Raw genomic sequence first — 16,058 nt, 5'->3', positions numbered from 1 at the left:
TCCTCCTCCTTTTTCTTCATCCACTTCAATGAGCTGAATCCTACCTTCCTTACACGCTCATCCATTCTGTACACTTGCCAATCCAGAGCTTTGCCCATTACATTCCTGCTCAATCAGTGGCTTTTATCGATGAGCATTAGGACACATCCTACATGCCAATTCAGTTTTGCACTGGAATTTGAAGATTTTTCTACAAGAGACAATTGGCAAGTTACTGAACCGATGAGTGTTTTTTAATTTTGAAAGTGAACAGGGCACCTTGTTTAGTTTTCAGTGTGTGTGTGGGTGTGTGTTATTTTTTAAGTGTGTGTGTTTGCATCTTGGGGGTTCACCTCCTCGTGGAGGTGGGGTGCCACTTCCTTTCTGACACCGCCTTACATGTCTGTGCTGGCCTGATGTCAATCAACTTTGTGCCCCGCCTCTTTTCTCTTGCAGAGTACGGCAGTGCAGGTGAGAGGTCCAGGAGGGCGAAAAAAAGAAACATCGGTAGATACACATGATCAATAATCAATAACAGTTGATAATATAAGCAATAAGATGACTACACTGACCTGATCAGACCCTTCCCTAGACACCGCTTTCATTGCTGCACCCCTCACTCTGTCCGAAAAGTGACAAACTCGCCTGCAACTCTAAAAGTTCTGGTTTAATCTGGCTGATATATTAATCTAACTGGACCAAGAGACTAAACCCTCTACTGTATGTTTTTAAAGCAGGCCTTAGTCACTTGCATGTATTCCTTACTTCCTACTCAGAATCCTTTTCAGTTTGGCTTCTCCCCCATATGCTTTATTAACCCCCTTTTCCTTTGCCCCCTCTCCTTCCTTCCTTGTTGTACGGGCTCACTGTTGTATGCTCAGTGCTGTCAGCAATGACTAAACCACCTGCTGTGTCATCCATGGTCTCTCCTGCCTCCCTGCTGCTTCCAGACAAGGCGGGCTTCGGAAACAACTTCGCCACAGGAGACAACAAATCTGTAGCCCAGAATATGGAGGCCGTGGTGGTGGGCTGCATGTTCAAGTCCCTCATCACCCGCTGCGCCTCAACCACACATGAGCTGCACAGCCCCGAGAACCTGGTGAGTGGGGCGTGAAATCGTCTACCTGCCTTCCAGCTGTTTTGGTGCTCCGCATTAGATTCATTAGTTAAATTAATGCTTTATTATAGATAAAGACGCTTGATCTCATTCGTTGTATCAGACATGCTATCTAAGCTGCTCTCTGGTCTGCTAGAACATGTATTGTAGATGTAGGTCTGTGCAAAAATCAAGAGCCACCCCTCATTTCTTTATATTTTACTTCCAAGAAAGGTCTTTCCAACTTTTTCTTTAGACATTGGCTTCTTTTTCCAGACCATTCTCCTTCCCAACGCATAACATACTGACGATTTGTCACATCCTGAGGCGTCCCATAGGAACGCAAGAGGTAACCTTCCGCGTCCCTATGATACGCGCCGGATTGTGGATGAAATCCAATAGACGCTCCCAGCAGTAATACATGTTCCAGCTGTGTATTCCAGCTCTAACCCTAACCTTAATCCTAACCATAAACATAACCTTATCCCTAACTTTAACCACAATCTTAATCATATTAGATTGTTTTTTCCAAAGCAATTAATGATGAGAAAGTAAAATAAATGTACATGCGTAGATTCCTTCCAAACGGTTCTCATGTTTCCGAACGCATAACATACTGAAGATTTGTCACATGGCGACGTATGTTACATTTTGGGATGAGAACGTGTTGTCTTTTTCACTCATTTTCAGTCCAGTTCTTGACAGAAAACTTAGCAAAGAACCAATATTAAATTATATCTGTAGGCACTTTTTTACTAGCACCCTCTCACAAAAATGCATCATTTGTTCCCATTGCTTTAGTAGAACCTATGAAAAATGCAAAAGAGATCACAGTTCAACAGGCATAAAATACTATTGTATGCCTGTAACAGTATTTGTGTACCAACAAAGTGATTTACAAAGAGCTACCAGCTGAAAACTTCTCAGGATGGTGTGTAGTGTTTCCTTACAAAATTTGAGGAAACTGGACAAACGGAGGACAAAAGAAGAAATATCAGGCCTACAAAACTATCTACAGCAGTTAAACAGGATCTGAAGGTCACCTGACACAGTGCCGGAGAGATGCACCTGGACCTTCAGCTAATCAGCTACTGTTCACTGAAGCCTCATGAGAAATGGAGATTATGTTAAGGTTTGAGCTGCATTTCAGTCAGTGGTGTTGGAGAACTTGTCAAAATTGATGAATTATGAACACAGAAAAGTACCACCAGATTTTGATCAGATTACCTTGACAGAGAACAGAACAAAAGGCAGAAATATCCAAAGAAGAGCTTTGAAAGTCCTTCAAGAAGCCTGGAGAACTATTCCTGAAGACGACTTAAAGAAATGACAAGAAAGAGAGTTCAGACTGTGCTGAGAATAAAGATGGTCACACCAAATATTGACTTTCAAGCTTATTAGAATTGTAAAAACTCAGTTTTTGCCTTATGTTTTGTATTTCCATGTATGTTTGCACATGTTTTACTTTTCTTTTTTAGAAAATTTTGAAGGGAGCTCGCACCAGACTATATTAAACATGCAGTTTAGTTTTTCCGCACCATTTTCTGTCTTTTGTACAGAGGTTTTATGCATCAGCAGAGTTTAAAAACACAGAGTTTCTGTGTGACAGTTTTTTCCCCTTTTTATGTCTGACACGATATCTGCTGTTCCCCTTAAGAGTGTTTCATAATAGCTATATATCTTCTTTCAGGCCAAGGTCAAGTCAAGATGAGCTGATTTGTTTAGCATCCATCAGCTACACAGGCACTTCAAACTGAGTCGTATACGGAAAAGAATCAGATAGCACAAGTATGATGGTTCAAAAAAGCAAAAATCTAAATACAAAAAAAGATGATAAGCACAATCTGACAAACTGAAAGAGCAAGAGACTATATATGTAGAGGGAAATGACTGGACCACAAATCACAGCTGAAACTAATTGGGGTTGATTAGGGCCGGCAGTCAGAAAGGGTGGCAAAGAGAAAGCTTCTGTCTCTTTTTGTCTCCTAACTGATGAACATAATAAAGCAGGAAGTGACTAACATGATCACAGCACACTAATCTGTAGGCTAGAGCTGAAATGTTTTGAATTAAAGTAATGTTAGCGTGCAAATTATAGCTATAAACTACTTTTTTCATATAATTCATGTAATTTTCAGATGCTCTTTAGTAAAACTGCATATGGAGTGCAATTCTTTTTAAACCTAATGTCTAATTAAACAATATACAGTTGTCTTAAAAGTGAAATTGCAGATAAAGTGACATTTATGACAGCTTAGATTGTGTTTAACTTAGTTAAAATCAGGTCCACAGTAAGTGTCTTAAGGAATATACGTAAGTTGCTTAAATTTGTGCTGAATTCAACTAAAAACAATATTTCTTTCACACTTTTATATCCATATTAAGGTCTAAAAATCACCACAATACTCAGAATCTGTTATCAAATATCCAATGCACCCTTGATAAGTGTATTTGGATGCGTCTGAAAGCATTGAAGTACCTCGGCCTCTCTGCGGTGCTTGCAGAGCCTTTAGGCTGGCGTGAGTGGTGTACGTTGGCGGAGGATGACACACTTTTCGAGGCAGGCTTTGTTATGGCACGAAATCAGAGGCCACCCACTCACAAGCTGGAGCTGGTGGCTTGACAAAAACACAAGCCTGCTCCCGCACATTTGCTCAAAATTACATACTGTTCACACTGGCTGCTGATTCTCTCTTTTCTCTTTCACACATTCTTTTGCTCTCACTTTGTTTGTCTCACTCTGTCCTTTCCCAGGGTCTGTACTGTGACATCCGCCAGCTGGTCCAGTTCATTAAAGAGGCCCACGGAAACGTGTTCCGCAGGGTGGCACTGAGCGCGCTCCTGGACAGCGCGGAGAAGGTCACCGCCACCAAGAAACCTGATGAGAAGGAGGAGACCAAACAGCCCGGTCCCAGGAGGTACACTCAATGGCTAGAAACGGTCTTAATGTGACTTCACGGTGAAAAATAAATGTCTTGCTGCAGTCATTACTGTCAAATTTAAAGCCCATCACCTTGTAAAGGTAACAGAGCTCTGCTTCTCATCACTGCTTGACTTTTTTGTTTTTTGTCCTGTCTGCATCTGTTTGTTTTTTTGCTTGAGTGACTGATTTGATGTTCTTATTTCCAAAATAATGTGGCTGTTAGCGCTCTGGGTAGCCCTGCCAGGAGGCAGCTCAGCTGTGTTTGCTGCTTTATCTGACAGCCACCACCGCATGCCATGGCACTGAAGAGAATAAACTACCTCTGACTTATTTTATTTCCACGTTTGAGGCTACAAAGTCACATGACTGCTGGCTGTGAAGCGGTGCCCATATAGAAAGCATAGACTTACAGTTGCAGAGACAGCTGACTCTTTGTATCTGTACCACTCCGTTTCTACTTAGACTCATGGACTATATATAAAAGATGGATACAGCCACCACAATCGTACTGATTTTTGTTTTGAAGCTTCACTGTTGCCGTCTTTGTTTTTTGTTTGTTTTTTAAACTGGACCTCAAAACCAAGGGCTGGATCTCGTTTACAAACCCAGACACATATGGTGTCTTCTTGTATCATCTATTTCACTCTAATTGTGACCCCGTTTATTAAATGACCATCGTAATGATACAGTGGTCCCTCGTTTATCGAGGGAGTTACATTCTAAAAATAACCTGCGATAGGTGAAATACGCAAAATAGCCAACTTTATTTTTTACAATTCTTATAGATGTTTCAAGGCTGTAAAACCCCTCACTACATACTTTATACGCTTTTCTCAGACAGGCACGAACATTTTCACACTTTTCTCTCTTGTTTAAACACTCTCGAAGTTCAAACCTTCGTAGAAAAATAAGTCCAGTATTATGGAATGAAACCAAGGCACCCGCGGTTGCCTTTGAAGGTGCAAAACGTTTCATCGACATTGTTGTGTTTGTTGGGGAGAAAACGTACAAACATACAGTACAGCACTTCAGAGTCACACTGCTAACAATCGAAGATTTGTGTAAATTTGATAAGCTGAACGCATTCTGTACTCTGATTGGTCTACAGCCAATCAGGACGCAGAACACAATGCGCTGTTAAAAAAAAAAAATCCACAAAACAGCGAGGCCACAAAAGGTGAACCACGTTATAGTGAGGGCCCACTGTACACAATAAACTTCAAGCTAGTAAATGAGACCTCATCATAAACTCATCAGAAAGGTAGTTACTGAGGTCTTGGATCAAGAGAGGAGGAGGGTTATTTTCTCATAGACTTGTGTCCAATCTGACTTCTTTTTGATCCCCTGCTGGCCATTAGAAAGAATGCATTTTTGAGGCTTGTCTGTCTTTTATATATAAGGTACGGTTAGAAGGCACTGGTTGGAAGAAGTTTAAGTAAAATACACTGCTAAAAAAATTAAAGGAACACCTTGAAAACTCATCAGATCTAAATAGGGAAAAATTATTCTGGATGTTTATATTGATGTGGACTGGTTGGGTAATGTGTTAGAAACTTAAGGAGGCTACATCATTTGATGTAAATGAAAATTAAACCTAGAAATTATACAGCAAGCTAATCTGTTTTACCGAAACCTTATAGCCTAAACACAAATGGTATCAATTCTTTCATTCTCCAGGAACTGCCTTTATACTCTTCCCACATGAGGCCGGGTATTGTTGAGCACTAGGAGGGACTCAGAACCTACTGCACCACCGTAGGATCTGACAGTTGGTCCATTTACTTCATCCTGACACCTAATGGCAGTCAGGGTGTCACTGCCTAGAGCAGGGGTGTCGAACTCCAGGCCTCGAGGGCCGGTGTCCTGCAGGTTTTAGATGTGTCTTTGATCCAACACAGCTGATTTAAATGGCTAAATTACCTCCTCAACATGTCTTGAAGTTCTCCAGAGGCCTGGTAATGAACTAATCATTTGACTAGTTGACCAAGGGTGATATCTAAAACCTGCAAGACACCGGCCCTCGAGGCCTGGAGTTTGACACCCCTGGCCTAGAGAGATCTGTGTATGGGTATGCCTCCCCAGACCATCACTGACCCAGAAACAAACTGGTTATGCTGAACGATGTTACAGGCAGCATAACAACCCTTTCACATCTGTCACATGAGTTCAATCATCTCATCTGTGAAAATCACAGGGCAACAGTGGTGGACCTGCCAATTCTAGTATTCTATGGCAAATGCCAATCGGGCTCCACTGTGCCAGGCAATGAGTATAGGGCCAGTAGAGGATGTTAGGCCTTCAGGCCACCCTCATGAAGTCTTTTCTGATTGTTTGGTCAGAAACATTCACATCAGTGGCCTGCTGGTGATCATTTTGAAGGGCTATGGCAGGAGCAGTTACTGAGTTAAGGGCCTTCTATGGCCCTGTTCAGCTCTCCTAGAGTAACTGCCTGTCTGCTGGAATCTCCTCCATGCTCTTAAACTCTGCTGGATACACAGCAAACCTTCAGCCAATGGCACATATTGATGTGGTCCCCTGACGGATTTGGACTACCTGTGCAACATGTATAGGTTCCAGGTCTGGTCATTTAGTTTGACACTAAATGAGTAGTGACACCGTGCTACTAAATTGACCAGATCCTACAAGTTTGACCGACTGGATGCTATACTCTGAATAAAATGTGTTCCTTTAATTTTTTAACAGTTCATATGAAATAAAATATGTAAAAGACATCAGTTCAGTGGAGATTAAAGTAGTGCGATGCCTAAATTACAGGTCAGAATGGAGCCTTGAATCAGGTGGCCTGAGCGCTATGTCTGTGTGTTGGGGTGTGTGTGTGCGCGCAGGTCAGAGGCGGGTGTGTCCGGGGAGAAGGGTCAGGTGTCCAGTACTGCAGACGAGTGTCGCAGCTACATCTCCAGTAGACCCCCCCAGACACCCGAACAGTGAGTGTCCGCCTCACCTCTCCATAAAGCACCATCTCCGTCGAGCTCAGCTGCCATTTCTCTGCTCAAAGTAGAAAAAGCTCTTCCTGTTGCTCCTTCTTAACCCTCTGATAAACATTCAGTTTATACCAAAACATCCTGTAAAATAAAAAAGAAGTAAAAAGTGTTTTGTGGGAAATGTTTTATCCTTGTGCTTACCTTTCCTCTCCTCCTCTCTCTGCTTCTAGTGAAGAACAGATCCCGGGTGCTCTGCTGGGCAGGAAGGATTTTTGGAGGAAGATGTTCAAGTCGCAGAGCGCCGCCAGTGACACCAGCAGCCAGTCGGAACAAGACACCTCAGAGTGCACCACCGCACACTCTGGCACCACCACCGACCGCCGCTCACGATCCAGATCCCGTCGCATTTCGCTTCGCAAGAAGTTGAAGCTGCCTATCGGTAAGAGCAGCCTCTTCTTACCCAAGGAAGTCCCTGGGTAGGTTCAAAATAAAAGTCTTAAAACTACAGTGAGCTTTTGCCTCCTAGTAAGTGACGAGAATGCACTAGAAAATATGCACTAGCTCGAAAATAGGATTTCTCTAAAAGATTAGGCAGCCTAAGGCTATGTGTGCTTATGGAGACTTACAAATCATCCTTTTATTGAGCAGCGGTATACATTTCAACAACCATATCTCATTGCATTTGCTCTTACTTTGAAATCCCCTCTAACATAATGTGTTTTATGTGTTCAACATTGTGGCACTGCCTGCCCCGAGGCCAAGTCACTTCATCTCTTTGGTCTGTTTTGTGCTCCTTTTTGTGCCATAGCATGCCGCAGGACTGTTCGCCTACCGCTCACTCTCTCTGTCCTACGTATGTCGATGTGGAACCATCTTCATACTGTATCCGTACCATGTCTGTGTTGTGTTGATCATCCCAACCCCCTAGCATGTTTGCAGACCTGTGGGAAAAAAAACTGATTTAAATGAAGAGAGTACATGCTTATTTAGCACGTGTTGCTCTAGGGAAGCAAATAAGCTTCACCCTTAAATGAAGAAAATTAAAACCTAGGGATCATGTGTAGGGTGATGATAGACTAAGTTTGTATTTTTGCAACATAAGGCCCAGGGGCCAGAATCAGCTCAGCAAACACTTTAATCCAGCCTCATTGGACGGCTTTGGAAAACGTGAGGGATGGCGTAGATTTTGGACTTTTAACTGTATTGTCATAAGTTTTACAGCTTTATTTTTACTGATAATAACTTCATTCATTCTATACCAAAGTAACTAACTTGTAGATTAAAAAAATAAATGATGGAAAGTTCCTGGTTTTTTTTACTATTTGCTTTAGAAATCTCTTTTTTTATTTTTATATTTTTAACAATGAAACAAAAAAGAAATTCTGTTTAATTACAGCACAGTCTGAACAATGAGCTGTAATTTCACACTGTTAGGTGTGGGCTGTGTGCGGACAGGGATAGGACCCAAGGTGCAGACTCCAGAGACAAACGTAAATTGAAATAGCTTTAATGCTGAACTCAAACATAACATAACTGGAAAAAATCTAAATAAACTTAAACCGGCAGATTGACAAAACACACAGCAAAATAAACGGTAGATCGCGACACGGACACAGAGAAACACAGGGCTTAAATACAAAGAGGGAGCAATCAGGGAATGAATAACAGGAGGGAAACACAGCTGGGGCAAATCAGAACTGACGAGACAAAAGGAAGCGTAAACTGAACACACTGAGATAAGACAGAGACCTTCAAAGTAAAACAGGAAACACATAACACAGACTCACATGCAGGCACCACAGAGGGAACAGAGACGTGGGACCAGGGCAGACACAAACACTGACTGAACACGGGGATATAGGAACTAAGGATACACAGAGACGCGAACTAGACAAGGGGATACAGGTGATAGGGGAGACAGAGCAACTAAAGAAGACAGAGACATAAACCATAAGACAGAACTCAAAGAAACCAAAGACTAGAAAGTATAAATAATATAATAAACTCAAAAACCCTGGGTCAACGACCCAGGCATCCTAACACACACTTTATTTCTTACAATTTAAACCCACAAAGTCATGCTGTCAATTTTCTTTGATTTACTACAACAGTATTTGTTTATCACGTAGAAAAACTGAGACATTGAAATTGCACTTTTTCTTATCTTAAGATATAAATATATAAAAATATGTATATATATTAAATGTGCAATTAAACTTATTTACACAGGTAGAAATGAGATGTTCACTGGTCTCCCCTACTTAAGATCAAGCAGGCTGTTTCTAGCTTAAATTAACCAAAACAATATACCAACACAACTCAAGCTACACCTACCAGAGATAGGACAGAGCATAACAATTTTTTTCATACTGTTTGAGGTCTGTAATATTTGAAATTCATTCTTATATAACAATATGTGAGCATGAAAAAAAGGTTAAATCAACGCATCATTATAGTTTGAGATGTTTGAGATAATTTGAGCTTTCGGACATGGTGTGTTATCCTGCTAGAAGATGCCATCAGAAGATGGGTACACTGTGTTCAACACTAACCCTAACACTTTGGTGTTTAAATGTTGCTCAGTTGGTACAAAGGAGGCCAAGGTGTGCAAATAAAATTCCCCCCAGATGCTTACACCACTGTCATCAGTCTGAACCATTCATACAAGGCATTATTTCATGCTGTTTACACCAAATTCTGACCCAGCTGTCCAAATGTTGCAGCAGAAATTGTGACTCACCAGACCAAGAATCATTTTTCCAATTTTCTATTGTCCAATTTTGTTGAGCCAGTAAATGGTAGCTTCAGTTTCCTGTTCTCAGCTGGCAGGAGTGGCACCAGGTGTGGTCTTCTGCTACAGTTGAGATGCTCATCTGCATACAGTAGTTGTAACAAGTTTTTTCAGTTAAGTTGCTGTTGCCTTCCTATCAGCTAGAAGCAGTCTGGTCACATTCACCTCTGACCTCTGAATCAATAAGACGATTTCACCCAATGCACTGCTGAGACCATTCCAGACCATTCTCTGTAAATCCCAGCAGATTGGCTGTTTCTGAAAACCTCAGAAGAGCCCATCTGACACCAACAACCATGCCACATTTGAAGTTACATAAATGGTAAATCCACTAAATTGCTGAAATGTGATTGGCTGATTAAATAAAAATATAAAACACAACCAGACCCTAACTTTAGCTTAGCAGAGAAAATTGGTTTAGTTTTAAGCTTTTATTTGCAAATTTCCTCCCTAGTGCAGTATTGGCTATTTATAAGTGTTTGTAGGTTTTCATTTAGTTATGGGTAGCGTAGTAATTATACTTCCCTTCTATTTATTATGAAAATTGTCTATATACCATATTCACATGGCACCTCCTTCTTTGAACATATCATAAAAGTGCATTTGCAAACACAGCTAAAAGCAAGCAGGAAGGTCAGTTTAGTTTCAGTGTCCTTCTTCTGTAACTTCTTTGAATGACTCTGTGAATCTTTGTGAATCTCTGTGAATCTTTATACACCCTGAATGTGTGTGTCTGTGCAGTAACATTGAGTGAATGCCCTTGCATCGTTCCCTGTTCTACCCATTGGTGTGCATGCATACATAATCCCAGTGTAGTTACCCGATTTATAGATTTACCTCTTTATTACCATACATGATGATGTTCATGTCAGTGTTTTTTTATTTGTGTGTTTTCAGGGAACTGGTTGAAGCGCTCCTCTCTCTCTGGACTGACTGACGGCGTCGAGGACTTGCTGGATATCAGCTCGGTGGATCGACTCTCCTTCATACGTCAGAGTTCAAAGGTCAGCTCGCCGCCACTGAAAGCCACCATAGTGTGTCGCAGCTTTTCTAATCAGCCGTCCTTTTGAGCAAACAGAGGTTTGATTTGGTCTACGTTGCCAGCTGATATGCGCGGATGTGTTTATGTGTGTTTAGGTGAAGTTCACTAGTGCAGTGAAGCTATCTGAAGGTGGCGCTGTAGGGCCGGAGTACGGCAGGGACGAGGAGGAGAATTTCTTCAAGCGGCTCGGTAAATGGAGGTCTGGCAGGAGGAATCCATCCAAGCTTCACCACACAGAAGAGAAAGATGGTAGACCCCCCCACCCTGGGGTGCCCCCCTCGCCCACCCCATGCCCCCATCGTTCTTTGTCTGTTCCTCTCTTCTTCTGTCCTCGCCTCTGTTTGTCGCTGGTGGTGTCGTGTTTTGTTTGGCCTCGCAAGTCGTGGTCTTTTGACAGTGCTGCCGTCCACCATTCTCCATGTCAGCCTCGCCAGATAGCTGCCTGCTACGCTCTTTTAATCCAGATGGGTGAATTTTCAACCCATCAGTGTCAATTCAAAGTGATCATTTTCTGGAAGGCCTGCCAAAAAACCTCCCCAAAACTAAAGCTAATATAAAACAACAGGGGAAGGGGAAATGGACTCGATGTTTTATTTTCTCACTATTTTCTCACTGATAAACTTGGCGACGTTTACCGAGGTCAGAGGCAGACAGCTGCTTCTATAGGACACTTAATCTTTCTGTAGCTGTAAGGATCGCCCCCTTAAAAGAGTTTTCACACCGGCTCTGCTTTTCACACCCTGAAGGTACTTGTGTCTCTCTTTTGTACTGTTGATGAGTCAAAGGCATATGCCAAAAAGATCAGCCAAAAGTTCTCTAGAGTTACATGATATGAATCACTGGCCTCATTTCCCCCTATACTACTGACTACAGTTCAGGATGCCTTTGCTGCCTCTACTTTTTCATGCTAGTGAATTAACACTTTTTGATTGCTTGAACAGCCCTTTGAAAGTCATTTTTGTAATTGCTATAAACAAAAAACATCAGACTATCCAACAGCTAAGAGATTTCTTTGTTCCTTTACAGCATGGAAAAATTACCTTAAACACAACTAATATGTAGCTTTATGCAAACGTCTTGAGTCATCCTTTATTTCTTTTATATTTTGCTTCCAAGTAGCCAGACTATTAAAGCAATAGGTCTCCAGGGTCTCTGAAGGTTTTTCAAATTGTTTCTTTGGACATTGGCTGCTTTTCGCTCATGTTCAGTCCAGTCCTTATACCTGATCATTTTCACAGGAATGTTTTTGTTTGTTAAGACACTTAACACTGACCACACAGATGTGATGAATCATTCAAGTATAAAAAAGAAACCTAGCTCAAGGGATAAACCAGTGTTGTGTCTACATATAATAGACAATTTAGCAAAGAACCAATTTTAAATTGTATCTTTAGTCACTTTTTTACTAACAGCCTGTCCCAAAATATGTAATTTGTCCCATGTACAAACGGAAACAAGTTGAATCTTTGAAAATGCCAGAGCAAAGTTTGACAGGCTTAAAATAGTATTTTTGTACCAACAAGGTGATTCCCAAAGAGCTATTAGCTGAAAACATTACATATCTCAGCATGGTGTGCAGTGTGTCCTTAAAAAAATTGAGGAAACTGGACAAATGGATGAAAAATCTACAGCAGATAAATATATAACTAAAAACTAAGAAAAAATTCATTAAAAACCTGACAAAAGACAATTTTTAAGCATGACAATGATTCCAAGCACGCTACCAATGCAGCAACACTAATACCTGAATAGAAAAACACACAGTGAAACGTCTTGGATCATGGTCCAGAACCCGGACCGACCAACATCTAGAGAAGAGCTCTGAATGTCCTTCCTTTAAAAGTTCCAATAAATCACTTCATTTATTTCCCATTTTCCTAGCAAGACATAAAGAAACGAGGGATGACTCAAGACTTTTTTCACAATACTCTAACACATTGTAAAAAATGGTATCTCAGTAAAATAAAATACAATATAGCTAGCAACTAGCTTAAAATAAATATTATAATTACATTCATTTGGATATATGTCTACTCATGACATTGAGTATTTCTGTAGATTTCTAAACAATGTCTGAGCAAAAGCTGTGAAAAGTTGTGTCTGTGATTTGCCACAAAAACCCTAAAGCCAGACATTTATATGTGCTGAAACCAAACTTCTTACTTCCAAAGACAGTTTTAGCTCTATAATAATAAGAAATTTAAAGCATTTCATTTATCCCGATAGGTCTACATTCCCTTCTCTCCAACTGTGCACGTCCTGTTCTGTCCAGCATTGGTTCCTCTCCTCTGCGTTTTCACCCAAAGGTGAAAAAAGAGGACGGGCAGTGTCTCACAACAACTCATGTCTATGAAACCATCTTTCTGCTGTGGAGCGTGTCTCTGTGCTACGTCAAGCATGACGCTGTCAGTGCTCTCTCCGTCTCTTCTGTGGTGATGTCTGGTGGTATTTCCAGTGCTGGAGTGTTAGTGATTAAACACAATGGGCCACATACAGCTTTCCTCTGTGCGGCTGTGGTTACGCCTGACATTTCAATGAGATTTGTAGGTCCTTTTAGAAAGATGCTGGAGAAAAGTGCCTGAAAATATCTTTGGCCCTTAAATTCATCTTGTTTTTTGTGACTATTCTTATACGATTGAAAATTCAGGTGTAACCCCTGCCGATGGCTGTGTGTCATCTCTCACTCAGCTTCATCTGTCAGCTCAGTGCTATTTGTTAAATGTCCTGGATGGTGATGTTGCTTCATGCAATTTCTATGTCTAACCTTTATTGTGCAAACAAGCGAGTCTATAACGAGAACTCTTCTTCAAACGGCTTTTGTTATACCTCTTCCCTTGTGGTCCTCACGGTGTCCTTCAGGACCTCACGGTTTCCAGGAGCGTCTCGCAGCCAGCCAGGAGGCCATGAAGAACAAGAATGTAGTGAATCTTGGCGCCATCCGACAGGGTATGAAACGCTTCCAGTTTCTCCTGAACTGCTGCGAGCCAGGAACCATACCAGATGCCTCCATCCTCGCCGCTGCTCTGGACCTCGTGCGTTTCACTTTGGAGAAAATAATGAAAGAGTAAAGATGTCGCTGTTAGCTTTCAAAGGCTATCACCTATTTATTTCTCTGTTCTTCTAGGAAGCCCCAGTTGTGGCCAGGGCCTCCCTTTTCTTGGAATGTGCCAGATTTGTCCACCGGTGTAATCGTGGCAACTGGCCCGAATGGATGAAGGGCCACCACGTAAACATCACCAAGAGAGGGCTGTCCAGGGGCCGATCGCCTATTGTGGGCAATAAAAGAAACCAGAAGCTCCAGTGGAACGCTGCCAAGCATTTCTGCCAGTGGGGAGACGTGAGTTAAATGTGTCGAAGATTGTTTATGGTTACAGTTTATAAAAAGGCTTCATTAACTGTAAACGTGTTAAATCTGCTCAGGCGATTGGCACGAGGCTCAGCGAACTCTGCCACTCGGACAGTGAGAGCCCCGCCAACATCCTGGGTTATATTTACGATGAAGAGACCAAACGCAGGATGAGGAAAGAAGACGAGGAAGAAGACTATTTAGATGACAGTGAGTCAAAACAGTGTCTGTTACTTGTTTTTCTTCTATTTACAGGTTTCCACTCGGCCAGATCGTCTCTATCGTACTGTGCAGATATAACACAGATGTAGCGTCTCATGAGACGTGGTGACCCAAAAAGGCCTTGCTGCTGTTTTAGCTTGTCTGAGTGGTGTCAGCTACTGCATGGCAGAAATCACATTGCTGAGGCCTGCAAACCAATGCAGTCCTCCAAATAAGAAGCACATAAAAACTCAAACCATTACTCTCATTCATTTGTTTTCTCATGACTTGAATTCTACATTTTCATCCGTTTCCCTATGTAAGGGATTGGACAATAGGATGTTAAATAAATTAGGTTTTTTTAATGATAACTTGTATCATCATTAAAAATATTTACCTCATAATGGTCCATTTGCAGCTTTAGATCATCAGGTGCACCTTATTGTGCATTTGTGTGGTGTTGAATTAATCAGAAGAAGATGATTTCGCATGAACGTCCACTCAAATTGGAAAATAAAAAGTCTGCACTTGCCAAGCTGTTGATGTCACACTTAAAAACATGCTGCATGAAAGTAATAAGATCACAGTATTGTGCGTTTTATTGTGTGTACTTTGGAAAAAAAAATCTTAAATTAAAATTTAGTTTCTACAACTTTTAGGTTGTCAGAACAAAAAAGATGTTCTAGCCACATTTAGATATTTTATCTTATCTGTTCTGACTCCAAAGACACGGTGAATCCTACAAAATGTGGCTGCCCCTTCGCACTGAAGATGGCCGCTTGCCAGCTGTTGTTGGAGATCACCACTTTCCTGCGAGAGACCTTCCCCTGCTTACCACGACCGCGCACCGAACCGCTTGTGGTCAGTAGTGAAATCAAAATCCAAAAAGGTAAATCTGATGTGAATAGCGATGAGAATTTGATTTCTACTTATTTTGTCTGCAGGATCTGGACAGCTGCCGCCTGCGTCTGGACCCAGAGCTCGGCCGCCATCGCTACGAGAGGAAGATCAGCTTTGCGGGCATCCTCGACGACGAAGACGGGCACGATTCCCTCAACAGCAGCAGCCACACTCTGAAGTCTGACACCACCTGCGATGATAAGAAGACCCAGGAGGCTCAGGGTGAGACTCGGTGTCATCCAGATTGGTTAATGCAGCTGATTACCGCTCCGTATTTACTCACTGCTCATTGTTGATTGTAGACAATCTCTCCCCACTCCCCTGCTCTCCAGCACCAGTGCGGAAGATTCGTATCGGAGGCTCGCGCCTGCTTCAGATCAAAGGAGCCCGCAGTTTTCGTGTGAAGAAGGTTGGCTCTCTGTCTTCGATACGCAGAGCGGGGAGTCTGAAGAGCACCAAGCTGTCTCGGCAGGACTCTGAGTCTGAGAACGAAGAAGGCCTGCTGTCACAAACGCAGAGCAGGGACACAGTTACTGACATCGGTATGATGTAACTGAAACTCCTGGAAAGAACATAATTTCATTTATTATTGTGTAATATTCAAAGGAAATGACAGTACACTGTAAAAAATAAAAACTGTAAAACACAGTTACAGGTTTTTCATGTTATTTTACATCAGACCTGCCAATTAACAGTCTATTTTTTCTCATATCATTGGTATTTCATGTACTTTAAAATAACAGGAAAATTCTGTAAAATATATAGGGAAAAATGTGTTAAGTTAAAGACTTATTTACAGTGTATGTTAACATTAGTTTACTTTTGCAGTATTGTTTTT

General features: G+C 41.6%; 1 protein-coding gene across 3 annotated transcripts in view; it reads left to right on the top strand.

Moving 5' to 3' along the window:
* unc80 (unc-80 homolog (C. elegans)) overlaps positions 1-16,058 on the top strand; it is an 84,777-nt gene that overhangs the window by 24,549 nt on the left and 44,170 nt on the right. The window contains exons 16-29 of one of the 3 annotated variants that reach the window (XM_080878191.1): positions 436-486; positions 861-1,078; positions 3,830-3,993; positions 6,845-6,943; positions 7,171-7,379; positions 7,749-7,793; positions 10,629-10,735; positions 10,869-11,022; positions 13,633-13,805; positions 13,898-14,110; positions 14,194-14,329; positions 15,048-15,181; positions 15,265-15,442; positions 15,553-15,762. In XM_080878191.1, coding sequence (XP_080734317.1) covers positions 436-486; positions 861-1,078; positions 3,830-3,993; positions 6,845-6,943; positions 7,171-7,379; positions 7,749-7,793; positions 10,629-10,735; positions 10,869-11,022; positions 13,633-13,805; positions 13,898-14,110; positions 14,194-14,329; positions 15,048-15,181; positions 15,265-15,442; positions 15,553-15,762 — 2,091 coding nt within the window. Of the gene's footprint in view, positions 1-435; positions 487-860; positions 1,079-3,829; positions 3,994-6,844; positions 6,944-7,170; positions 7,380-7,748; positions 7,794-10,628; positions 10,736-10,868; positions 11,023-13,632; positions 13,806-13,897; positions 14,111-14,193; positions 14,330-15,047; positions 15,182-15,264; positions 15,443-15,522; positions 15,763-16,058 lie in introns of all 3 variants that reach the window. The other 2 variants (XM_080878193.1, XM_080878192.1) reach the window with 2 other exon arrangements.

This window comes from Rhamphochromis sp. 'chilingali' (genome assembly GCF_963969265.1).
Source record: "Rhamphochromis sp. 'chilingali' genome assembly, chromosome: 3".
Classification (NCBI taxonomy): domain Eukaryota; kingdom Metazoa; phylum Chordata; class Actinopteri; order Cichliformes; family Cichlidae; genus Rhamphochromis; species Rhamphochromis sp. 'chilingali'.
The sequence above is the reverse complement of the archived record's forward strand: the minus strand, read 5'-3'. Positions and strand labels throughout refer to the sequence as shown.